Source organism: Kryptolebias marmoratus, linkage group LG1, assembly GCF_001649575.2.
Source record: "Kryptolebias marmoratus isolate JLee-2015 linkage group LG1, ASM164957v2, whole genome shotgun sequence".
Lineage (NCBI taxonomy): Eukaryota > Metazoa > Chordata > Actinopteri > Cyprinodontiformes > Rivulidae > Kryptolebias > Kryptolebias marmoratus.
In genome coordinates this window covers 22,566,331-22,592,968 of record NC_051430.1, presented here as the reverse complement: position 1 = coordinate 22,592,968, position 26,638 = coordinate 22,566,331, and the positions used below count along the sequence as shown (strand labels likewise).

Genomic DNA, 26,638 nt, shown 5'->3' with positions numbered 1-26,638 from the left:
AGCCTATTTATCTCCAGAAAGAACCCCAAAACAGGCTCATAAGCTGGATTCTTTTCCCTGTTAAGCATGTTTTGTTCAATTTGAAAAGTTCACGTGGACACTATCTTGATATCAATCAGCAGCAATGCCTTTGATTCAGTTATGTACCAGTTTGTATAAAAATATATTGTGTCGTATCACAAAACCATGCATATAAGACAGGCGCTATTGGCTTAGACAGCTTATAACACATATTAAGCAAAGTTAACCTGTTTGTGACAAGCATATTATCAAATCTTGGTGACGCAGCACTGAAAATTAAAACACGAGGAGCTTAAAACCTTTTTAAAAGGTCTTCTTTGCACTCCTGCCACTCATAAAAAGCTATACTGTAAGAAACAAAGAACAGGCTACAAGGTAAGGATGCTAAATAATCTGATTACATAATAAATTCTCTATAAATAATGCCCGAAAATAAGTTATTCTAAGAAATGTATGGGGGCACAGTAATTAGGGACACATGCCTAATTACATACATTTTGGTGTCAGACTTGCCATTTTGGCGCTTCTTTGGGGTTGTCAAATCTTATGATTATATAAGGATGGTAATGTTAGGTAAAGTACGCAGTTAAAGCAATAGTTCAAATTCTTTGAAGTGGAGTTCAGTGGAAAGATTATGAACAATTCACATCTTACTTTATTTTTATGAACAACGTCAGTTTGGAAAAATAGAGTTTAATTCAAGCTAACGGCTTGTACTGTATGCAAAGTAAAAAAAAAACTAAAAAAAAACATTGTCTTAAAACTCTATTTTTACAAAACTTCATAATGATTCATGTGAACGCTTTTGAGAAACCCTTATAGCCACCAATTTAGTGTTACAGAGTATTCTGTCAGAAATATTATGATATTCCTGCTGGAACTGCTACTGCTAGCTGCTATTTGCACTTGCTTATAGCAATCTATTTGCAACAGGTAAGATATTAAATGTTCATGTCTGTTTAACTTTTGTTTATAGGTTTATTTTGTTTAACCTTTATCTCCAAAATATTACTTCAAAACATCTGAATTATCACTTTAAGGGGAATGTTTAATACATATTGTGTGAAACTGTACACGGATACTTGAATGTTTCTGTGTTGTGCATATTTTAACAGCAAAAACTGTTTGTGCACAACAATGCATGAATGCACAAACTCAACTCATGAGCCTAGTACCATAATACTAAAAGCAAGGCAATAATACTTAAATAGGCACAAGTATTTAAACAGTGTATGTGGCAAATACTAAGTATGTGTTGGCTAATAGCATCCATTATACACGTTCACAGTCTTTCAACTTATTCCAGTTGCTTTCCCTGCAATAACAATACAAATCAAGAAGAACACAACTCCTAAAGAGAAAGCCATATGTTGCGAGTGGGTGATACAGGTCCACTTGTCCCTTTTGTTTAACGACTGAAGTGGTGTACCTTTGAGCGAGGCACTTGGTACTGCTGAATGTTCGACAGAGCAACCCCCAGCTGTGAGAGCGTCTGAGCTCAATCCTTCCTCACACTGAAGGAGCCGCACTTCACTGCTGGAAGTGTTGTTAATATAACACATTTTAGGGTGAAACTGTGTGTATGTGTGTGTGTGTGTGTGTATAAAAACATTTTGAATATATATTCCAATCATTTTAAGAATTCATTTTTTGTGTTTTTTATTTCCCTTTTTTTATGTGCCCCCTCTTGCATCTTTTTTATAGATTTTCCACATAAGAAGACATCATATAAGGGGTTGGCTGAGAGACTTTGGTTTAATGTTGCCATTTTGTTCTTTCCCAACTGCGCAACTGTTCTTGTATGTGTCCTTATTTTTCAATTACTTCCATTAAATGTGTAACTTACAGAGAAATGTTCTAACATCATACAACCTAAGTTTGGCCTTTTAATGTTGAAAACATGGACATCTTAAAAAAAAACAGCCAGTGAAACAAATCTGCATAGTTTTGTTTAACACTTTGAGTTTTCTTGTATAAAAAATATATCTCTAAGTACTGATACTAATATCTCTAAGTTCTAATAGGGTGGTGAGATAGAAAACTCAAGGCTATAAATGTGAGTGGCAATACACCTCTGCAGGGCCCGTGCTGTCCACATCAGAGGTCTGTGTGGTGAAAAATTACGTTATAAGATTAAGACTTGCTCTGCACACAATCAGCCAGAGATGTAAGGAAGCCTAAGACAGTTTACAACAAACCTGATTGTTTTTATGACCTATTACAGTCACGTTGAAAAAGAAGAACAACTTGAACATTTGGTTTGTAATGTTGCCTTTTTTCTGTTTCCTCATTGTTTAAGGAATTTAGTTGCTGTAGAAGTGTTTATAAAAGGGTGTGCAGCTTCATGTATCCCACCTAAGCATCTGCTGAAAACACACACTCACACTCATCTGTCCAGTGTGTCTCAAAGTTGTTGTAGTTTATATATATATATATATATTTGATTTTGGTTTTCAGCAGGAATCCGGGTGAACAACTCTAAGCCTTACACCGAAAAGATAAGTCTGACGGTGCTGTCGTTTCAGGGTGAGAGGTTCCCCAGCAGGTCTGGGGTAATGTATCCTACAGGCAAAGGAGCTTTGAGGGGATGCTGTGGTAGGCAGGGAGGGGGGGCCTGGGGAGGTGGTGGGTTGAGGAGCAGACTTTGATGAGTGTCCAGCTCCTGTACCACTGTGTAGTCTGCAACAGGGGCAAAGAGTTGGGGCTGAGGAGAGTCAGGAAGAATGTACGGGGACTGATTGGCTTCTGTTGGCGCTGTAGATTTGGTCTCCATTGGTTGGGGGTGAATGGTTTGGTACCCCTCCTCGGGCATGGGAGAGCTGGGGGGAGTGCTGATCTGCCGGGCATTGCTCTCAGTGGTGTAACCACTTCCATTTGGATGCACTACAAGAAGCTTCAACTGAGGCTCTTTTGGCTTCTGTATCTCAGTGTCTTTCCTTTCTTCTGAGGCTGAGGTGTTCTCCTGGATTCTGGGTTGCTGGCCAGGAGACAGCACCACTCCCCCAGTGGGCATCACATTGCTGACCTGGGCATATAAATCTGTATTGATCCAAGTCTGGGGTCCTTCAGCCTGAGTTTGGACAAGAGGGCTTTCACCTGCCTCTGAGGCTGGGGCCTTTTCTCCAGCATCCATGGAGGCTTCATCGTCCTCCGGTTGGCCTGGCAGAAGAGAGGCCATCAGCATTTGGGTGTCTTGTTCCAACAGATCTGTTTCGTAACAGCTGGCCCGGCCTGAGTCATCGGCGGGGTGGCTGGGGGAGAAAGTATGGCAAAAAGAAGGAGAAGAGAAATTGAAATCTGTGGAGAAACTTGGCAGCATTAAAACAATTCACCAAAGAGTTTTTGTTTTACCTGATTGTGCTGAAGCATCCAACATTCCTGTGAGGGAGCCCAAGGAGCCTCTGGGTGTCTGAACCCTGGCTGTCCTCCTTCTCCCCACATTCTCCATCCTCTTCATTTACTTCAATGAACTCTACCCAGGGCTCATCCTGGTAGAAATCTGTTGCATAAGTTGGCAGACCGCCTATACCTCCACCATTCAGGATAAAATCCAACTCCTCGAGTTTCCCCTTCTGTATGTAAACAAAACAAAATGTTTTAAACTTCTTATCTTCAGATCATTGTCATGCAATTACTTAAATCTATCAGCTGCAAACCCAACACTGTATGTTACACGGTAATTACGAAACAGCAGACAGTGACTGGGAGCGCAACATTGGGTAGCGTGATGATTATGTGGCCTTACATGCCTAAACCAAATGAGCCACGTGGACACACAAGTCTGTTTTTGATCAAAATTACAACGCTGGAAACAAAAAATGTTATGCAACACTTTATGTAATCACTTTATTGAATAACAATGCACAAAGAAATGTTGTCAGCTCTAAACTCCTAGTGTTTTCAATTTCACTCGGGCTGGATTTTTATGATGTAAATAAGTCTGTAATGGACATAAATAATGTATAACCTTTTTTATTTTTAAGAGTGGTTACAAAAGAAACACTGTGGTAAACTTGAAAGATGCAAAACACTTCAGTTCACTGAATAAATTATGTCAGAGTGGACAGTGTTCTGAAATATCTCAAATGTATAAAAGAAAAACCCATTTTGTTAGAGAACCACCAGCCTAAACACCCATGCAAATGTTTCTAAAGCTGGGTTTCAGAATAAATGCTTACATGAACAAAAATAAAGGATAAGATATATAAAAAAAATAAAAATAAAAATGAAGATACCTTCAGCAACTCTGAGTCGATGCCTTTGATTTTGGGTGCAGGAACAGGTGGCAACAGAATCATCATCAATCTGAAAAGGCAGAAGATTACAATGTGATCGTGGTTTATTTGATTTAAAAAAAAAAACTAAATTAAAGATGGCTACATTTTTCCATTGATCTAGAAAGCTCATAAAAGAGCCCAAATTAAAAAAAAGAATAAACCAGTAATAACACCTAATGAACACTTTTTATTGTCAGGAAGTAGATTTTTTTTTTAAGTTTTGGTTTAAACATTTTTCTGAAAGATTCTCTGATCATCTTGTTTACAGACAAACTGGGGGCTTTGAATTTGCAATCCATAAGCTTTCTTGGTCTGCAACATTTTAATTTGACCTCAAGCATTCTCTTTAACACATTTTTGTAGTTACAATACACAAGGAGAAAATTGACATCAGAACTTGACAGTAGTATGTCAGCTTTTTTTCCTTATTTTGTGACCATTAATCATTTTGACTTTTACGATGCTACTCTGCTGCTCAGAAGACCCTGTTTTTACCACATAATTTATGAGCCTGAGTTCAAAAGTTATAAAATCAAATTTTTGCGGGTTCCCAAAATTTAGTTTGTTATTCTCTCCATTTCAGAACTTAGGGTTAAAACTGCACAAAACCAAAATATTAACCAAATCTGGGCAGTGATAAAACTTGTGTGTTGCTGTCAGTTACACAAAATTTTATGCCAAAACTTTCACTGTTGGACATGCAATATGCTTTGGACCCCTTGAAAGTAACAAAGAGACAGAAAGTCAATGATCCTACCTCTGCTGCTGAGAAACAATGATCATCATGATGAGTATGAGGATACCCACAATCCCAAAAGTAAGTACCAGAGTAAGCGGGACAGCAGAATCTAAAAACCAAAAAAACATATATGTAACTGCAGTTTTCAAATTTGAACCATTTTCATTGCATGAACTGAAACAAGTAACATTATTGTTGCATTTCACTAAAGCCCTTTTCATACATCACATCCCAAAGTTGGACTTGATACCCCTTCATCTGCTCATTTTTTTGTGTTCCTTTTGGTACCACAAAGGCAGAATGAGTAGTCAAAGCTGATGCACTGTTGATATGCACCAGAGGTAGTCACAGAGCTGAATTAGTGTGCAGCATGTGCACCACATTACACTAACCAATAATGCAGCTGATTCTGCAATTCCAGCATGTTGTGTGTTTACTCAAATCAATGAGACGCTGGACTGCCTCTGTCTGGCATGTGTGACGTACCAAAAGCAGACAAACGACGCCTCAATGAGGCCATCCTAGTTATGTCAATAACACCCAATCGATGTGTGAAAAGGGTTTATGAGATGATCCAATCAGTAACCATTGCCACCTTACCTTTGCGGGGAATCCCTGTCACTTTAATGGAGACAGAGTCACTAAACTCGCCAAACTTAACAAAGGCGTGCATCCTGGAGCGGATGTGCACTTCATACTCTTTTCCAGTGTGCAGTCCGTAGATCGTCTGCTGAGTGTGCGGCTGCTTCTCCAACTGAAGGTGACAGGGTTATGAATTAGCGTTAAATAAAATAAGCATACATAGTCTTGCTGCATTTTAAATAAACACTCAGCTCTTTCAAAAGCAGCTGCACAGTAAATATTAAAGCTAGCTGAAGGTATAAAGGGTGTCAAGAGGTCCGTGTTTATTTTCAGCACCTTTAACTGTGACCTTTCCAAAGGTGGTTGGTGTATTTCGGATTCACACGGTAGAAAACATGTTGTTATGACTAAGGGATCTGGAACTATTTAAAGGACTGCATTTGTCAAGCGGGGTGGCCAGGCAGTACTAAATGAGGCTGTACAAGGTCCCATGGCCTCTGACCTACAGATCCCTCCCTTCACTTCCTTCAGCGCGGCTCTGTTTTCTCAGAGGGTCTTGCTCTGGCTTCTGCAGCCTCGCCAACTGAGCTAAATTACATTTCAGCTCCAAGAGTCCATGAGGGAGTTTAGGGAGGAGAAAGGAAACATAACAATCTGTCTCTATGACCTACCAACAATTTACTTTTGAAAGGGTATGAAAGTGTTTTCATTTGTGTGAGCCTATGGGTGTACAAGGACCATTTTAGAGCAGTTTGAAAGCGCTTCTCTAATAGAAAGAAAATGGGAAAAAGGACTTACTGCTTCCCAGGTTGTGCCATTTCTTTCTCTGTACTGGATTTCATACTCAAGTCGCATCCAGCCCGCATGAACGTCTGCGGAGGGCGGGGAATCCCAGCTGATGATGACATCGTAACTAAGTCCAGAGGGACTTACATTCAGCAGGGTCCAGTTTAGAGCCACGGGTGGGTCAGGACGCACTGTCAAAAAAAACCAAAAATCTCACATGTAAACAGAATGAAAACATGTAGCTATTTTCACCCTTTGTCTTGGTGAAGTGGCTCTTAGCACTTATCAGTTTATTACGCAATGAAATATATGGGCTTAATGTTGCATTTCACAATATACAAGCTTACAAACATACCTTCAGTGTAAACTATTATACAATGTATTTTGTGTACAGTATTTTATTTTGGCACAAGACAGGTGCAAAGAAGATTTAGCAAAATTGATAAAGCATTAAAAAGGCAAAGGCTCTGACTTTTTTTTTTTTAACAAACTAAAATTTTTTAACAAACAAATAAAAACATTAGACTAGTGGTGGCACTAGTACTAAAATAAAGTATCAAAAAGCACTGAGGTCTGTCAACAGAATATAGGACTATAGTAGCTAATTATGACAAAGAACTTGGAATCAAGCAGTTCCAGTGGTGGCAAAACATTTTTGCAGCTCGTCAAGTTTTGTTTTATTTTTATTTCATTTATTTTATTTTAAACTGATACATACAGCCTAAAAGTGACATTTTAAAGCTGGCTGCCCTTGACCACAATTAAATTCCGTCTTCCCCCGATCCTAAAAGACTGCTTTGCATATTATTGAAACTAGCTGATAGCACCAGTTTTCATTGATCAGTGTGATTTTGGAGCCTCACCTGCAGAACTTGACTGTCCCAATAAAACTCTGTCAGTGATTTGCAATCGCGCACTTTTTGTCCAGTTTGGCAAATCTGGTTTTCATTTAGATAAACACTGGCCGTCAGACATCCGACAAGCACATCTTCTTTTACTGCCTTCAAACAACTGCTTTTGATTTGTATGTTTACAACATGAAATTCCAGAAGTTCTGGTATTTGCCTTTATCTTTACTGAGACACAAAAAGAAGCTTGCTCTAAGTACTTTAACTTTGTCTCTTATTCATACAAAGTAGGATCTTTCTGACTAAAAACGTTACCTGCAAAACTTTAGATATTGGAGACTTAGATAATGACACCAGATTCATCAACAGGTTTTAAAAGTTAAAGGTTTGACTCAAGAGTTTGCTTGCCAAACTGTGTCCTCAGTTTTAATGGGACAAACTGACTCTTTGCGATAATTAGACTTACACAAATCGTACTAACCAATATTTTCCACTGTGAAACAGTCATCTTCATTAAAATAGGTGATGTTGTTTTGGCCGCGAAGCTCCAAGCAGTAGGTGGTCCAGGCGGACGTGTGGTTTGCGTCAAAGAAGCACTCCCTGTTCAGACTGTTATACTCGGGACATTCCTTCCACTCACTGCTGAAGATACTGAAGGATTAGAGAAAGAGACAAAAAGTTATTGTGAAGCAAAGGTCCACGGTAGGTTCAACACACCTACCATGCACACATAATGTGCTGAGGTTAGGCTCACTCTTTCTTCAGGTAGAAAACTCTGAGTGCTCCAGGAGAAGACAGGTTGTGGAAGGTGCCTGGACTCCACCAACAACGAAACGTCACCTGGTCTCTTGATATGCACTCGGTGAAATGCGGCTCGTCGGGAGCTGAAAGTCAGACAGCAAGAGAAATGGAAATATTAGGAATAATATGAAGAGAAGAACTCAGGCTGTATCATTCACCTCTTGTAACATCCATCAAATCCTGTTGGAGCTTAAATTGTTCAGCGTTACAATTGTGTAATACATCAATTTGACGACAGATTTAGCTTGGCGATCCCTCAGAGTGAAAAAGGATGCAACAGAGCAACAATAAAAAATTGAATAAAATGCTCTGGGTGATAGCTTGGACATTATGTGTAATTTTTCATAACACCCACAAATTCAGACTGTTCTACTGCATATATATTAGCTGTAATTCACCATCCCTTCTTGTATATGTTAATTTTTCTGTACTTGCACATACATTTTGCATAAGCATTGGAATTACATAATTACAGTGATGGAGGGTATGGCCTGCCTGTAATTGATGTAAGGCATTAAACAGTAATAATCTGCTGTTAGACGGTAAGGATCACTTGCAGGGGACATATACTTGTGCTAACCATGAATCTCTACGTAAATGCGTAGGACAAAAAAGAAATGCTGAATCACGAGTCGCATCAAGTTTCAGTCACCACCCTTTAGATCTATCCACACAGACCCAGACGTCCTGACTCAGCCCTTTCCAACTCTCCCTTGGCACCTCGTCCCTCCTCCCCACCTCCTCCTCACAAGAGGCCAGTTTCTCATCCAGCACAGAGTTCTGGAGTTTGGTGCAACAATAAATAATCAGCTGAACGTATCATTGATTCCTGTTCTGCTCGCTCCCTCTGTTCTTTCTTCTCACTGCGGGCTGCGCTATAAATCACAAACAAACCCAGAACATCAACAAAAATATAAAGACCTGCTGGAGAAGAATTTTATCGCCCCCCTTTTTTTTTTTTTTTTTGGAAATCCACATAAAACAAAGCAAAAGATTTATTCAAACACTGCTAAATCTCCCTTTATAGATCCCAACGGAACATCGAGACACATTTCAGTCTGCAGCCGTCACAACCAAACAATCTGCGTAATCAAATCAGTGTTTTCATTACTTGTCCAACGTTCAGTTCAATGCCAGTATAACCTCATAATTCTCTGCTGCTCCACACAGAGTTCCCACCTTCCTTCCCTTCATCTTTGGTGTGCTGTCATGGTTCCAAGAGCTTTCCTTTTCAACTCAGCTTCCCTCCCCCTTCCTACAAATTCCAGCTGCCACCATCAAAGTGGTTTCTGCAGGAGTATGTATTGTATGCAACAGACTCCTTAATGCTATAGCCAGACAGGTCCGATTGAACAATAAGTGAAAGTGTTTATATGCATTGTGTGGTTTAGGGTTTACCTGCCTGATGACAGACAACTTTTAGGTCACACAACTGAACCGTACTTTTCTAAAGAAAAACAAAAAATCTCACTCAGTGTTTTTCACATGTGAATACTATCATCATTTGCTACAAATATTAACATGAATGTTTAAAAAAAAATAAAATTGTGAGGCATTCATGTTACAGCTGTTGTTGACACGTAAGGGGAGATATTCCAAGGCAAACACACTGTGTTTTGAAAGTTGACCTGTGAGAGGCCACGGGTCAAAAGGTACCACATGTTTTTCAAAACCCGTTTACATTCTTCAGCTTGGCTGAATGTTGGGTCAGATCTGAAGTGTGTAAGGAGGAGTGAAAGGTTGTGTAGAAACACCTGGAGTGACTTGCATACGTTTCCAGTACCACTCTCTTTTTAAAGTTATCCTCTAACTCTAGTTCTCCCCAAGACTTGAACCCAAAACAATGTCTCACACTGGCTTGTCTCTTTTAGAGCATCAAACTGTAATTATGCATGTTGAAACTAGCCCACTATACCAGAACCAGTGTCTGATAGTTGTTGTTGTTTTCATGCAAAAGCTTTATTTTAAAGGCAGTTCTATAAAACTCTGTCTTGCAAAGCTATACAAACTGTTGCCTCCATGCAGTAATAGGTAACTAACACAGTTTCTGTTATAGGAAGCAGAATTCTGTCCACTACCATTAAATGATTTGCGGCTGAAAGCCTTTGGCTGTAGGAACAACACTAATTTTGTTCATGAGTGTGTGTGTGTGTATACGCGTGAGTGTGTGCATGCACTCTCTTATCCTGTCTGTCCATATGCTTCTACGTGTCCTTGTGAGTTTTGTGGGCTGCTCAGACTGATAAACAGCTCTTAGCATCACATCTACCCGTCATCAAGCCATGCAGAGGAGCTGGGAAACCATGCATCTCCATGTCTACTTTGGCCATTAACACTTAAAATCTAGTAGGAGGCCTAAATTAGCCACTCAGCCTTCACACCAACTGGTAAACAGCCCTAAAAGGTGAGGAAGGTGGCAATCTGGACTTAGATTAGTCACTCTATTGTGAAATGTTTGACTCTAATGAGGAGCAAAATGAGGCTATGATAATAAGAATTACCAGCTTTTCCACCTCATTAGCAGAAATGAGTTAACACTAACAGTTTGTCATCCTTGAAGAGGATGCTGAAAAAAGAGGAGATGCAAGAGAAAGCAACAAAAAAAAAGAAAGCAAATGTCATGACTGAATGTATAAAAGATTGAACTAAATGTGAGCAAGCATGAAGTCGATGAGACAAGTCATCAAGAACAAATCTGTCACTGAATAAGAAACAAGTATCGGATGAAACAAAGCTCCAAATAGTAAAAAAAATGGTTGCCCAGTCAGAGATTAAAACCAGAGGATCTGATTTGATTTCATTTCAACACCTCTGGAAAAGCACACTGCGTTTGTGCAGGATCTTGTTTACAATGAATTCAAAATTGGATCTGTTGGAAAGATTTTCCAACAGAATTTTTTTTTTTTTTTCAATAATCTAACCTGCATTTCAGCTTTAGGGATTTATACACAGCATTTCTTTTTAATTATTTAGTGACACATTTTATTGGAGATGCTGAGAAGCATCAAGCTGTTTTGTTTTATAGACTTTTGAAAGCAACATTTACATTTTTACTGTTGTTGTCAGTTTTATTTACTGTATTTCCATATGTGTTGAGGCACACAGGAGGCATTGACCATGCTCTTTTATTTTTTTATGCAACTAAAATATATTTCCCCTATATTTTTTATTTTATTTTAAAGTATTGTTTGTGATTTTGCTCAGTGGCACTGTTCTGGGATGTTAAATGAGTAAAAATGTGATCCAATAAAAAAATAATGTTAAAAAGTATTCTAAACAGAAATAAAATGAGAAAATTGAAAACAAATAAATAAAAAGCTGTTAACCAAGCTCATATATATTAAATACCAACATCACTGCTTCACCTTAAATGAAAGCCACAAATTTGTGTGAATTGTTTAATATGACTAAATGTTTATTTAGCTTTTTTTCTGCAGTGATGTTTTATTGGTAATCAGCTGGCATTTGTTCCGTATGCCAAGAAGCAACAGGCAGGCAGGCGCTGCTTCAAACAGAAATGTAAATATTAGACATATTTGGTGTTGTTGTTCAGCACCAGTTTGGACTGATGTTGCATAAGCCATGCCAGATGTTTGCATCCATGTGTCTGTTTGTAACAGATGGAACAACTGGCCGCACAAACTGACACTGTGCTGGTCTGAAACAGCCTTGTCCTGCACTACATTCCTGCACCGCAGCCCGTCCACAGACACACAGCCTGCTCACACACACACACACATGCTTTTTCTCCTGCAAACTGGGAGAAATGTTATGATGCATGCAGCACACAGCTTCTTTTATCTTCCTTAAGTAACGTGCACAACAGGATGTGTAAAACAACAAAGAGCAGGTCTGGGAAGAGACGAGACGGAAGGAGGCACAGAATAAAATCTGGAAAAGTGAAGGAGGAATGCTTAAAAACTGCAGGTTGGATGCAAAGTTAGGAGAGTAATTTTCAGAGCGGCAGAGGACGTGAAGCAGGCCGGAATAAAGGGGGGAGGAAAAAAAGTGAACGGCTGCAACATGATACAATTAATGTATGTCAACAAGTGTTATAAATAACCATCAACACGCACACGCAGCTCCACACACAAAACTCAGGGACACTAAAGTTACACCTTCCAAATAAAAACAGGCGGAGAATTTCAAAGTGCCATTGTTTAATTCTGTGAATGCATCCTGCCTTTATTGCCAAAAAAACAATACAGGATCACAGGAGGACAACCGCGCTCGTCGCTTTGAAGTCAAACACACACTATTTAACCGTGCACTGACCCAGTAAGCCCATTCATGTCCCAGCGATAAATTAACTTGACTTAACGGCGCTTATCTCCCCTAATGCTAATAAATCTCACAGAACTGTAACGATTATGTCCTATTAGGCTCAAGCATCCAGAAACATGAATCGGCATGGATGTGTGGCTTATAACCCAAATGCCTTGTGGTCACAAAGACGTGCATATTTTCTCCGCTCATCGTTTTCTCTTTTTCTTTTCATCTCATTATGACTTCCGTCAGCCCTACAGCAAAGAAGAAGTTTGAATTTTTGAGTATTTTTTTTTAGCTTTTAATTGTGCTGTCTCATATTCAGGTGCAAGTCCGAAATAAGTCAACATGACTTGGGGACACCTTCAACTTGATAAGTCAAGAACCCTGTAATTATAACTTTTAGCTTCGGTATTGTTCAGTTTTAATCATGTCATTCTGATAAATATTATATGATGAAAAACCTCAGCAAAAAGCCTTTATAAGTTAGTTTTGATGTGCCTGTAGCTTTTTTTTCTATTTATGTATCTGGCATGGCGCTGTAGAAAAACAAGCTTACTGTTTTCTGAAAACTTTATTAAAACCCATCTACCGGTTCATAAGATATTGTGCTAACAGACAGACAGTTAGTGCCAAGGTTTTAAACGGAAACTTTGTGCAATCTACCAGAGCTCAGTATATTTGTTGGACATGCCTCTCAGCTACTACCACACAAAGTTTTAGCTCAGTGTCTATAAAAGAGACTGAATTACAGCCACTTCTGTGGTTGCTAAAGGTAATTATCTGTAGCTGCCATTTTTAATTGGAGTTACTATAAAAGTTTAACAGTTGTCAATGCACATCCAATGACTGCTTTCAGGGAGTTTTATTGAAATCGGTCCACTCCATTATGAAATATTTTGCTAATAGACAGACAAACAAGTGCATGCACACAGAGGCAATCGTAGTATTGCAGAGCATCATAAAAAAGAAAGCTACCCAACTATCAATACTTGTTTAGCTGCAGTCAGGTTATTAAAAAAAGTTCATTTCTGTAAAACGGCTTTACGACGCCCAAACAAAACCTTGCTGTAAACCCGTCTCCAGTTCCCAGCAGCGGCACCAGCGTATAAACCGTCTTTCTACTTTTTAAAGCTTCTCGCTCTGTTTGTAACTTCAGGCACCATATCCCAGACTCTGCTGCTCGCACACATTCCCTGTCTTTGAGGTAGACGTAACTGTAGATCGTGTGGACAAGCCCGACAGAGCCAAACCTCTGCACGGTTACCACTGGTTACCACCTCCGTCGCCAAGAACACAGCCTCGCTCCATGAGATCAATCTATGAGCTTATGAAGTTGAATCCTCTCGAGACTCTGAGGGGAGTTCAGGGAAGAGGAACAGAAAGAAAAATGAAAGTGTGCGAGGACAGATGAAGTCAAACACTGCCTGTAATTACTCTGGTAAACCTTTAACTACATGGAAGCATCTCCGAACGTCTACTCTTGGCTTGTTATGCGGCTTTTGTGACAACACATAAAAATGCTGGAGAAAAAGGGTTCTACGAAGACTGTTTTAGGTCCGTCAGGGAGACATAAAAAAAGGTTATTTTCACCAATAGTAAATTTGCACGAGCCATTGTCAGGATTGGAGGTTGCACTCTGGTAGCTTGAGAATAGCCCAGGCTGAGTGTGTTTGCTCATGCTATCACTGGCTGCTTGGTGTTTACAAATGCTTTAACAGTTGTTGAGGAAAACCAGGGCTGCATTACTGCACTGCGCTCTGGAAACAATTTTGAGGCTCGAAAGAGGTGGGCCAGTCAAAGCGTTTGATGGCTTAACCTCACCCAGTCTTCAGATGTTTGCTTTAGAGCATCTAAGAAAGTTTATAAAAATCTATAAAGAGAAAATATTTGTAACAATTCGTTAAGAAAACGCACACAAATTCAAAATCCCGAAGAAAATTACCCAGAAATCCAAAGTCTGGGTGGTTTTACACAAAGCAGACACAAGAAACAGTTTGACTTTAGGGTTTTTTTTTTATTTATGAATAGATTATACATTAAAGGCTTTTGTATTTAAGTAAGTTTTAAGATTTTGTGCCATTTTTGTTTGCAGCGAGTTCTTAAAGAATAATAGTTTCACATTTTTCTGTCACTTAAAGGTGCAGTGTGTAAAATGAGTGCCATCTAGTGGCAACCAAATAAATAATCTCTTTCCTCATTCATCCATTCAAACTGCTTTAAGGCAGAGGTTCTCAGACGTTTCATGACAAGAAAATACAAAACTTTCTTACAACCATTATGACAAACATTAAAAGCCCAGCGTGTACCAGTGGCTTTTCATCTTCTACTAAAAGGTTTCAAACGGATTGAGTATCTGACATAAAAAAGCAAACTGATCAATCTACTTGACGATCAAACGTTAACCTAAGAACCAAACTCCCTTCCATAGTTTGAGAACCCTGCGTTCACGGAAAACAGTGTCTGCTAAAAACATGACAAATGTAAAACTTCCTTTCAGCAGCTATTGTTAGAAGTATCCCAGAATAGGCAAACCAATCAGTCTGTTTGGGCTTTTTCTTTCAAATGAACTATTCTTGAGCATTGTTTTTGTTAGGCTGAACACAATTAGAATTAGGTGATCTTCTTTTATTGGAACCTTTTCCCAACATGTTGGAAACCATCTGGCATAGCAGGGATCTGATCAAAAAGATTTAAATGTACAAAGTTTGGTACCTTCTACAGCAAAAAATATGAAACAAGTACAAAGTAAACATCAGTAACTAGTTGCTTATATGCACAAGTTATTATAGTTAGTCGCTAACAGCTTAGGAGAAACACAGATCAGCCTACACGGACTGAAACAATTATAGATTTGTTTTTGACCTGCCTAGCAGCTGGCTGTTTTGTTATATCAGTCTTGTTTTTGTATCTGCTGCGTAAATACAACCAAAGCAGAATCTATTGAAAGCGTATTTTGTTTCACAGGAGCCCACAGGCTCCATAACCCTCAGAAAGCTCCCACACTTCATTACACTTCATTATATTTTACAAACACAAACGTGTAAAAGACATAACATTAGATTTGTGCCAAAAGACAATCTAAATGTTAATTTCATTTTTTCACAAAACTTAATTGTGATCAACAACTAAGGCTCTGACTACAAGATCAACTGGAAGATGAATTAGGATTTTTCCCCCCCTTTTTTTTATTATTTTTGTCATTGCCACACCTAGAAATGAGCACTGATTTGCACAATGGACCCCAGGAATTAATTACTAAATTACTGGCAAGCATTTGATTTTTGTCTTTCAAAACAGTATATTGCTATGTCAAATAAACTGCTATATCTAGTAAGAAAAACAACAAAAAAAGGCTTTTTATATTGCTTATTGGCTGCCCTTACTGCCAAAGATCGGCTTTAGAATCGGACATAAAAAATAATCTAATTTGTTGACCTCTACCTGTGACTGAAATATTTTTAAAAAGATAAAAAAACAACTTTAGTCAGTCACCATGTTGCAATACTGGTGGAAACAAATTTCTGTGAGAATAAAACAGTTCTAGTTTCCTCTAACTTGGCAGAAAAAGACTAGATGAGCTGGAAATCTCCAGCGGATTCCAGTGGTTTGTCTGCAGCTGTTTTTCACTAAAGCCACACAAATAAAAAAGAAGTTCCCTGGTAAAGTGTTGCTTTCCTGTCTAAGGATGCCAGTAAAGTGTGTCTTTTGAAATAAATCAACATGCATGTTTTTTTTTCTGATTACATTTTTTCTTTTGTTGAAGAATCACATCATAGAAACACAGAAAAGCCTCAAGTGTCAGTTACATCAGTGTTTTTGTTTCCTGTACACGTTCAAGCAGGGAAAACAAAGAGCATAAATCGTGCTGTGCTACCAGCTGCACCAGCCTATTAATAACTTTAACAACATTTAGGGCATGCCATAGCTGTCCATAACCTTATAGACATGTTGTGTCCAGACACTTGTGTGCTCTTTTCAAAGGGAACACCCGACAGATGTTCCCACCGCAAACTGGAATGCTGTGAGAAATCATTTACATGTGATGAGAACAAATCAATGAAACCAGAGATAGAATGCACCTAAGAATCCACACACTGTTGCTCCCCAGAATGGGCTTTTCAAGAACACCTTTGTTACTGTTGCTAAATGTTGCCAATAATACAAATGTCATGCTATAGTCCACACCAAAACTGGCATTAACTTCATTTAGTCCTTAAATCTTGGACTGGCTTTCCACCATTTCAGCCTGAAATGAAGATATTGATTTTAAGTCAGCATATAGATTAAGACATATAGATTAAGCAAAAAAAAAACAACTTTATTCCAGCTGAACCAGGTCTATACATGTTAAAGGTCAGAACAGAAAATTGTTGCTTATCCTTCCATTACAGCTAAGCTTCATAAAATACAATAATCAAGCAGCATTTTTCTTTTAAAAAAAAACCCCAAAAAACAATCCAGACATTTTTAAAAAAGTCACCAAGAGAACAGGCTTAAAGAATCCCTGTCAGAACTGCTGCCCTAGGAAAGATGGACTCTAAATAAACAAGACATTCCTTGACCAAGGTTGCAGTTACTTCGACCACCAGGGGAAGATACGAGTTTATGATTTCTGTCAGTTTTATGACTTTAAGCCTCAGCTGTTAAAATGATGTGATAATACATAGTTTATGATAGATATGATCACTCTGATTTTGGCTTTAGGGATTGTAAGTGGTAAATTATATCTACATAAAATACAAAAATCCAGCTTGTAGTCCCAGCCACAGCATTCTTTAACCTAATTATTTCAAATGGTTCAGTGACAACTGGATTAGCTGGCTGAACATCCTGCGCCACTCTGTCCCTGGACTTTGATAGCAAAGCTCCAGCCACATGTTTACTCTAGATCTATTGATCACCTACCAGTTCGACAAGTCAAGTCAGGAAAGGGCAGCGTTTGCCCAACACAAAACTTTTCCACATGCATCCGAGCAAACACAGCATTCTGCAACCGATGTCTGACACGAGAGACGATAACAAGTGTCAACAGCCCGCTGAGCGCAAAATCTAAATCACATTTGTTAATATTTGATAGAGAGCGAGCATGGAGAGTTTACTGAACTGTCTGGAGAACGAGTCGTCTCGCATTAGTCCGTGTCACCCGCATGTTTGTCTTGACACGAAAACGGCCCGGACAGCAGCAGCTCACCTGATGATGTCATGTGGTCCCAGTCGACGAGGAACGCCGATCCTGGAGTAGACGACCAATCCAGGGAGCAAATCCCGAGTAAGAAGAGCAGGAGGTTGGAGGAGAGTGACACAGCCATGATGCTGGAGAGAAACAGTGGGTAGAATTAGATGGAGGAACAGAGACTGCCGGGATTATAACTATCAGCTGCACTTCACAATAACGTGCTTAAATGTGAGAAAAGAAAAAAAAAAAACTGCTTCGCTCATACGCAGCTTCTTCTCTGTTTTGTCTTTCCAGTTGAACTGTGAGCACAAACCGCGGTTGCCATTTATTTTCAGCTGGTGTACATGAAACCCAACACGAGACAGGAGCATAATTAATTGTCATACTTGTTTACCTCTGCAGCGTTTGAAAGTTGAACCTACGAAGGCTGCTTTCTGCAGGGACCTCATTTGAGTTTGCATGTATTTAGTTTTGACTTCTTGCTCTACATTACATCTCTTGCACATACAGATGGGACAGGAGGAAAAAATAATCCCAATTAGATCATTATTATAAAACAACTTGGGTCCCTAGCTAATAAATGACACAGTGCATCAGGGTTTTAGACCACTTAATCATGACAAAGCACTAACAGTTTTATCAGTTAATTAAAAATTTAAAAAACCCTGCAAACTCTTATTATTTTATAGTGGTTCTTTCTTGAGACCTACTACGATTAAATAAGGTTTGACTCTGTCTTATTTTGGGATTCCTTTAGGATAAACACTCAGTGAGCAAGTCACCCCAAAATACATTGCTAGACTTTCTTTTCATACTTGAATTGACAAATTAAATATAACTGCTGACGTGTTCTTATTGAAGCTGTTATGCTATACAATTAAATTGAAATTTCATTTACTGCAAATAGCCATGACTCTACTGGGGCCCCATTATTCTGTCTTTTGTACTTTTTAGGGCTAATATTAAGTGCTCCTGTTTGCATGCTGCTTTAATAACTTTAACTATTACACATCTGAGTAAATTACTGCACTTGTGTCACTGATGGTTCTTTTTGTGCCTACTTTCCCTAAGATAGCAGCTAAAAGGGCCTTAAAAAAAAAGTTCTGGCAGGCACAAAAAAAACCTAATGTGAGCAATTTGCAAGGTTAAGTGGACCAAACAGCAGAGGAGCTGGACATAAAGCAGCGTGCATTTATATGCCGGAACACTTTGAGGAGTGAAAGAGCGCAGCAGAGATAATATTAATAGAGAATTGTATCAATTCTGGGAACCATTTAAATATTTATTTTATTTGTCTTTCACTCTTTAAGCCGTTATATAGAATGCATTTATGTTTTCTGAGTGCCAAGTAAGTTCCTTAATTATAAGCAGTAGTGGAGACTGTAGGATGTTTTAGTGTCATGATTCAGCAGCAAAATGTAGAACTACTGATGGTAACAGATTGAAAACCACACATACAAACAAAATCTTCATTCTAGGGCACCTATGCACAGTAAAATTAAGATAAAAACATATCCATCTATATCTATATATGCATATTTGTAGTAAAAAGGGCACAAACACTTTCTGCTCACTAGGTTGGTGTAGGTGGATGAGATCTATAAGTCAAGTTCAGCCTCTAAATATAGGCCAAACCTCCAGTCCACACCCTCGGCTATTTACAGCTGTGTCTCCACAAGTTTGCTGGGCAGCTAACAACCCCAAACGTGGAGGTTACGTTCCTGCCAGCGTTTTACCCAACTTTAACGTATTCTAAAGTAAGAAGCTACTTCTTCTCCTATGTCCAATCTAACCCTGTTTCATTTACGTTGCTATAATTTCAGCACAGGTTTTTAGCTTGTCCTAATGTATTGTTTCATTCTTTTTTTAATTCACTGTTTTCATTTTATTGCACAAATTATTTTAATTTTATAGTCAGAATTGAAGAGAGATCAGGTTGCATTTCACGTACTGTACTTAATGCATATCTGACAGATAAACTTATCAATAGGCACAATAAAAACAAACAAACAACAGAAACAATAAACAATAAAGAAAACATACAAAAAAAGATTTTCAGAAAATGTATTTTTTCCACAGCAAAATTTAGTAAGGCACTGCTTCTTGTAAACATTCAGCCAGAAGTATGCATGTGTGTGTTTGTGTGTGTGCGTGCATGTGTGTGTGTGTTTGTGTGTGTGTGAATTCCAAGTGTCCAGAGGCCGCACAAGGCCAAGTTATACAATGAAAGAATTCATGGCAGAGAGCTGTCAAGCTCTAGGCTCATCTGGCCTGACGAGAAAGCTCTGCTCACTTCATGTATCACTCATTTTCTGTACTTGTCAACTTAATCTTTAAATCCCATCACACCCTCGCTGCCCCCCTCCCCCACTCCTCAGCTTTAACAACCTGCAATTAATCAACCGTATCCTGCAGCTGAAGCAGCTCTATTATGTCAATTAGCACTTTTAAATCTTTTTTTTTCCCCTGCAGTTTCAAGCTTATCACATTTTTTGTTCCTGAATGGCCTCTTCTGTTAAAGTCATGGAGGAACCCAAGTGAAAGAGGGCCAAAGAGCCCCCACCCTCCAGCATATGGCCTTATGTTAATCCTGGGAAAGTGTTTGTGAAAGTCCTGGCAGAGCTGGCGCTTCATATCCATCTCCTGCACGTTTGTCCCCCATTTCTCTCCCCCGACCGGCCAATGAAAGGCTCCCAGAGTCACAGGAAGAGCTGCCGGAGCCAATCGGAGGAGAGGGAGGCTCACTGCAGGTCTCCCGGGTTCCCTTGGTAAACATGTGTGGTCAACCCTCCTCCCTATACCTCTGCCCTAAAACTCACACACATGCATGCAACATGAGCACATCATTATTCTGCACACACACATCTGAACTTGGCACCTCACTGCCAGAAACATGCTGCTCCCGTGTTTCCTCAAATTTCTATTAATCATCTTTGTTTGTTTGAAATNGGGGGGGGGGAGTTTGGAATAAATGGAATGGTGGTATAAAGGTGAAAAGAGAGAAAAAGGAAAGGTTAGAAGAACAGAGGTCAGATCATCCCTGTGGGTTCCATCTGTAACTGCAGAATGAAAACACGCGCACCCACCCAACGAGAAGTGTTGCAAGTTTAGTTTGAGGTTTTACCAAAAAGACTAAAAAGAGACCCACTCTGTCCTTCCCTTACACACGAGTCATTTTTTGGTGCCGCTTTTCAACCATTTCCCTTTTTTTTTCAAAAAGCTGAAGAGAGGGTGTGGTTGTTATCAAAACATTTTTTCTGCTTTTAAAAATTGTTCCAGAACCTTTCAGTAGTTCTCAAACTAGTGCCAGTTTACTCGTACCTTTATTGAAAGAGCCCATTTAGTTGTAGAAGGCGTCACTGACATGTGGGGCTTTGTATTTGGGTACAAGTTCCTCTCAAGATCTTTGTCATTGTTGGAGGTTTTTAAATATTGATTAATGGTATTACTTAATGTCAGCTTAAGTGAGGATAGCATGTATTAAAATATATATAATTAGGGTGAAAGTTGCATTCAAGTCCCCTGCTAATGTCACAAAATTACAGCTGTAGGAGAAAATATGTTCATGTTCACGTAGCCTTCCAGAATAAGTCAGTTTTATAGAAACAAAGCAGTATTTTTTTGCAGTACACCTCCACAAGGCACCTCCAGGTAAACAAGTTAATTTCTAGTTTGCTCATCATTGTTGTAGTTTATCATTTCCTAATGTTTTTCATTTCAATTCTAAATGAAATTCAAGGTAAGTTTCAATGTGTGAAATGAACAAATAAATGAATAAACTGCTGACAATCGGTTTTATCTGACAGTAAGAAAACCCTGAACACAAAAACTAAGTGTGTAAATACCTGTTTTTAGATAGAAAGCGGATATGTAAACACTTGTGTCACATGAAAATGAACATATTCAAACTGTACTGCAATATTTTTAATAACACAATACCCCTATTGTTGCTTGCTCTAACCGACCTTGCTCTTTAACATATTTTCAATGATCTTTTTGTACATTTAGTTGGGACTTGTTGAAGAAAGTACAGCAAGCAAATAAAAAAAACAAACTTGTGTAACTTCAAACTAGCAAAAAACAGCAATATAAATCAATAAAATCAAAGAGTTTTTCTGTAACCCTTCATGTCAATTAATACATTCATTTAAATATAATACCTCCCAATAGTGTTTCCCCTAATATCCATTATTTGTCATATCTTTTATTCTATTCTTAAACTCTTCTTTTGACCTGATGTCATGCGTAGTGATCAGAGCCCTGACCTTACTGAGGTCCCAAAAAATTAGGGGGAAAAAATGTGAAGAAATTCATTTGACCTCCCTAATTACTCTGAACTACTTATAAAAAAAAAACCAAGTTGTTTGAGGTCTGAGGAAAACCAGACAAATCAAGGCAATCAGATATAATCGTGGGATAAAAACTCTCATGAATGCGATGCCACAAGTCATCTTACTTTAAGTGGGTGAAATCAGCGGAGGAGGATTAGGAAAAGAAGACGTTTGGCTGTCAGAATGGGAAAAATGATATTGACAAGTCAAGAAGTTTTATCAAGCTGGGGTCTAAAATATTTTAAAGGACCAAACCAATATACATAGCTGAAAAAAAACAAACCAAAAAAAAATTACGACTTCAGTTTTCATAGTCTAACATCCAAATACACATTGACAGAGGCAAACATAATAATGAACATTACTGCAAACATGGTGCTAAATGAATGATTTCTTAATGAGAATGTTTGATTATTTTGCATCGGCATACATGGAGCGCCACATATCCGGTCTTCGACCTTTTTCTTTCCCCTGTCAACCTCATTCTTTAAAGCAAACAACATTTGGAAAGTCGCACCACTTCATCAAACCCAGCGAAGGAGCAGGTCACAGCCGCTGAGTCACTCAGACGCGGATCAGTAAATCTGCTCCTGAAAGCTATTGACCTGTTTGATGTATGTTTCCTGCATGCATGTACAGGCCTATGTGGAAGTGGTTGTGGTGGGGATGCGTGCACAGGCGCATGCACTTGAAACCTGCGCACGTGTGTTTGCGTGCGCTCTCAGCCTTTCAGACATGGCTACTGGACAGCTCTAATGTCTCCTGCTTTGATTTCATAAGAGTGTGTGGAAAAGTCCGAGTCAGCACACTGGCATGAAAAAGAGCCTCCGCTGGAAGAAGATCAGGTCACACATCTGCAAAGGCCTGCTCGTGTCTGTGCGAACGTGCGGGGGGGGGGGGATATCGGGAAAAAATATTGGCTGTATGCAGAGGAAGCACAGCAGATAGCACAATCAAGAGCCTGAGTTCAGAGAAGACAGAAAAATATGCACTGCTTAGATTTTAAAATATCGATTTTTGTGAAAGGATAAAAAAAATGGTTTGCAGAATTCCAACCTGTGTTTTTGCACGCATCTGAGGTGACGCAACACTCACCCGACAAAAACACAGGTTTTACTTGTTAAACCAGCTTAACGCGGACAATTAGTCAGTATTTATCTTACAGATAATTAAAGTTTCACGCACGTTATCTAAACTACAGTTTTAATTATTTCACTCAGCCAATTTAACAGATACTAAAGCTAAGATTTGTTGGGGTAGTAGCTGAGACTGATCCCCAACATGTGTTATGAGTGTGGAAAAAAAGGCACAAGATCTTTGTTTCAAATTTTTCCATTAAATATTTGGTGTGAAATGTTTGTCTGTTAGCAAAATATCTAATTAACCACTGGACAGGTTTATCTATTCGCAAATAACCACTGAATATACCTCTACAACTGTTTAACCCAATTTAAGATGGCCACCATCTTAGAAAGCACAAAAATGGCTATAATTCAGTCAGTTTTACAGATATTTGGAGTAGTTGTAGCTGGGAGCCGCACACAACACTTACTTCAAGTGATACTCTTTGCCTGAGATGTTTGCTCAAAACTTTAATATTACCTGTTGGAGTCAGCTGTGTTTGTCTGTTAGCAAAATATCTCATGACTCAGTAGACAGATTCTAATGAAGCGTGCAGAAAGTAATCATTGGACGCACATCTACAACTGATTCACTTTTGGAGCCGGTCCAGTTCAGGATGGCTTCCACAGCTAATCAACATTACTACATTACTAGTTTTAATCTCTGGCATGTTCAGTGGCAGGAAAAAGGCATTCCTTTAAGTTAATCTGTTTTGAGCTGTATGCCTCAGATAGTCCAGGTTAAAGAATCTCCATGAAAAAAATAAAAAAATAAAAATCTGATCAGCCAACTTGTTGTTTGGACCAAAATAGATGTTCCGTACCTCTAATTTGTCCCAAAGCCGCTATCTCTCTCTGTACGACGGACACACGCAAGCGCAGCCTGACAACCGCCTCTGACAGATAGGCCAACGTGGACGGTTTGCAAAAATCTAATGGTTTCCAGAGTGCTGCTGAGCTGTCAGAGGGTAAAGAATGTCACATATGTACTTTTATTGAGACAGAAACTGATGGAGCTGATGTCTCGTAAAACTCCTCGCCTCGTCTATTAAAACATCCCGTCGGCTGCCCGCTGCCGTACAGCTTCATTCTCTTTGACACATCACAGCAACAAAAGGCAAACATATTCAGCTGTATTCTATCAGCAACAAAAAACAACATTCAGTTTAATCCGATATGAAAAAAGGTGTAGAAGTAGCTGAGCATTGTCCTCAACGCTGAGCACAAAACATATTAGAAGATCTTTGGAGTCAACTCTGTTTGCCTGTTAGCAAAATATCTTGAGGACCACTGTATGGACTTTTGGGGTGGTGGTAGCTGACAGTCATTAACAACACACACTCCAAGCCCTAAAACAGGTCCTGTGAGATTTCACATAATGTTATTTCCATAAATAGCTCTAACTATGAAGTCATCTCTCACTATAAGGTAATCACAGTCTGAAAGCCTACAGGCAACATGCTTCCCTTCAAGGACTATAGGTCTTTAATAAAGATGATCAATGGCAGAGACGAGGCATGTCAGGAAAACGCTGAGCGAATAATCAAACATGGAGGATTTACCAGTGCAACAATCAGGGGAATAATGAAAAATAACAATTTTGTGCAGAAACCGTGTTCATTAAACACGGCCCTCTGCGTAGCTCATCCCTAATTATGCTTCTAATGGGGCAGGGTAAGAGAATGGCTCAGACTGTACAGCAATCAACCACGCAGTGATAAAGAGCGTGATACACAATGAGGATACGGGTAACAGAAACATAATAAACAAACTCGATTATTTAGCCGTGGCGTGAATCACTCACGGCCTGCATGTCACGCCTTTCATTTGCGCAAAAATGACGCTGAATTGAACGCTGGATGTATGGCACAGCTCTTATTAATAAACTTCTGAGAGGCATGGTAAATCAGCTGTGTTCTGCTGCTGCTTACGTTTCATATTAAGTCAGAAGATTGGGTTTTTGAAGTGTTGCTGAAACCAAAATGAGCAGTGCTTTAAGATCTGTGCCAAAAACAAAACAAAACAAACAAAAACAAAGTGAATTGCTTATGAGTCCAAACAGTGTGAAAGTGTGTTTCTCCTGTCATGCATGGAAAACCATTAACCTTTATCTGTTGCTGCACAGATTAAAACATCAGATGCATTTAATAAAACTTTTAGCTCCCATTAGTCCAACGTGTGCACTTTCTGCACTGACTTTTGTTGATCATCAGCATGTTGTTTTATGTGAAGGGAGGGTGCAGAAAGTCTAAATGCATCAACTCACGACTGTCACTTCATCCTAGCAGCCTGTTGCAGAACTTTGTTCAGACAGGCTTTTTAAATACAACCAAATAGACTATTTAAATACAACCAAATGGGCTCTTTAAATACAACCAAATGAGCTTTTACTAATAAAGTGCATTCCCTGCGTCCTGCAGCAGGATGAGCATGTAAATGTTTATGTAAGTGGTTGAAAACATTTTAAAAAACGAGCAGCCAAAAAAAAAAAAAAAGAGGAGGGGGTGGGGGTGAGGTCATTTATTGAGAAGCTTCGACACGTTGAAGTTGCAAATGAACACGACCCCAGACAAACGAGACTTGTACTCACTTCTTCCGAAGTTCGGAGCGACAGCGGCTCGGATGGACTCCTCCTCAGAAGTTGCTCATCTGGCGCTCGGCGGCTCCGGCGGCTCCTGCTGCCTCACTGCTTCTGCCTGCGGCTCGGAGCGTCCAGACGGGCAGATTTCCCCATCACAAAAAAACCTCACCGAACCGCGGTCCTGTTCTCCTTCGACCGAGCCCCGCGGAGGAGGGAGAAGGGACAGAAAGTGTGTGTGTGTAGGGTGGGGGTGTCTGACCGCCGACAAGCCTGCTTTGCCCTGCTTTGCTCTGCTCAGCTCAGCTCTGCTCTGCTCTGCTCTGCTCTGAGAGAGGAGCTCCGAGGGGGGACAGCCTGCTGCTGCTGGGTCAAAGCTCCAAAATAAAATCCTCCTCTCTCCCCCAACTCACCCCTCCCACAGCTGAGCAGCTGCATGCTCCCTGACAAGAGCCTGAGTTTACATGAAGTAGCTACAAACACTTTAATCGGCTGTTTGTTTGCAGAAATTACCTGGCTTAACCCTTGGATGCATGAACCACCAATACCATCACTCTTCCATTAGAATCAATGTGTTTTTGCAAAGAATTTAAAAGATGTCTTTGATTTTGGTTAAAGGTGATTATATTTATTATCTTTGGGTCAACAAAACACCGATTTTACATTCAACTTGCTTATTCATAACTTTTTTTTTCACAAGAAACAAAATCAAATATCTGTCTGGAGGACAAAAAAAAAGAGAATAAACATAAATGAGACCAGAACACTGTCCACTCACATTTGCCCACACAAACATATTTTCTCTGTTCACTGTGTGCAGTTCTTAAAAACTATTTGCCTTTGAATGTGACCATTACACACCAGGGTACTGCATTTCCAACAAAAATTGGTGGTTTTGCTATTTTTGTTTCTTGGACACATCTGGCACCTGTTTTATCTTCTGTTGGCCTTCTGTGCCTCTCTCCTGTTGCTGGTTTGCAACTTTTGTCACTCCACACCTTCCCATTGCTTCAGTGATGTAGGTTGGACCCTAGCCCTGAGCCAAAAGGCCCTAACTCCTTCAACTCTAAGGAGACCCTAACCCTGAGGAGACCCTAACCCTAGCCCTG

At 39.4% G+C, this 26,638-nt stretch overlaps 1 protein-coding gene across 1 annotated transcript; it reads right to left on the bottom strand.

The window, feature by feature from the left end:
- Positions 1-635: 635 nt before the first annotated feature.
- ghra (growth hormone receptor a) lies at positions 636-25,871 on the bottom strand (the record flags this gene model as incomplete). The annotated part of the gene is given in 12 exon segments (NM_001329341.1): positions 636-665; positions 1,593-1,623; positions 2,541-3,272; positions 3,373-3,593; positions 4,257-4,326; positions 5,056-5,146; positions 5,638-5,791; positions 6,418-6,596; positions 7,735-7,904; positions 8,008-8,137; positions 17,515-17,636; positions 25,542-25,871. Coding segments are annotated over 9 exon segments (1,863 nt in total). The 5' UTR covers positions 17,633-17,636; positions 25,542-25,871.
- Between the last annotated feature and the right edge of the window lie 767 nt (positions 25,872-26,638).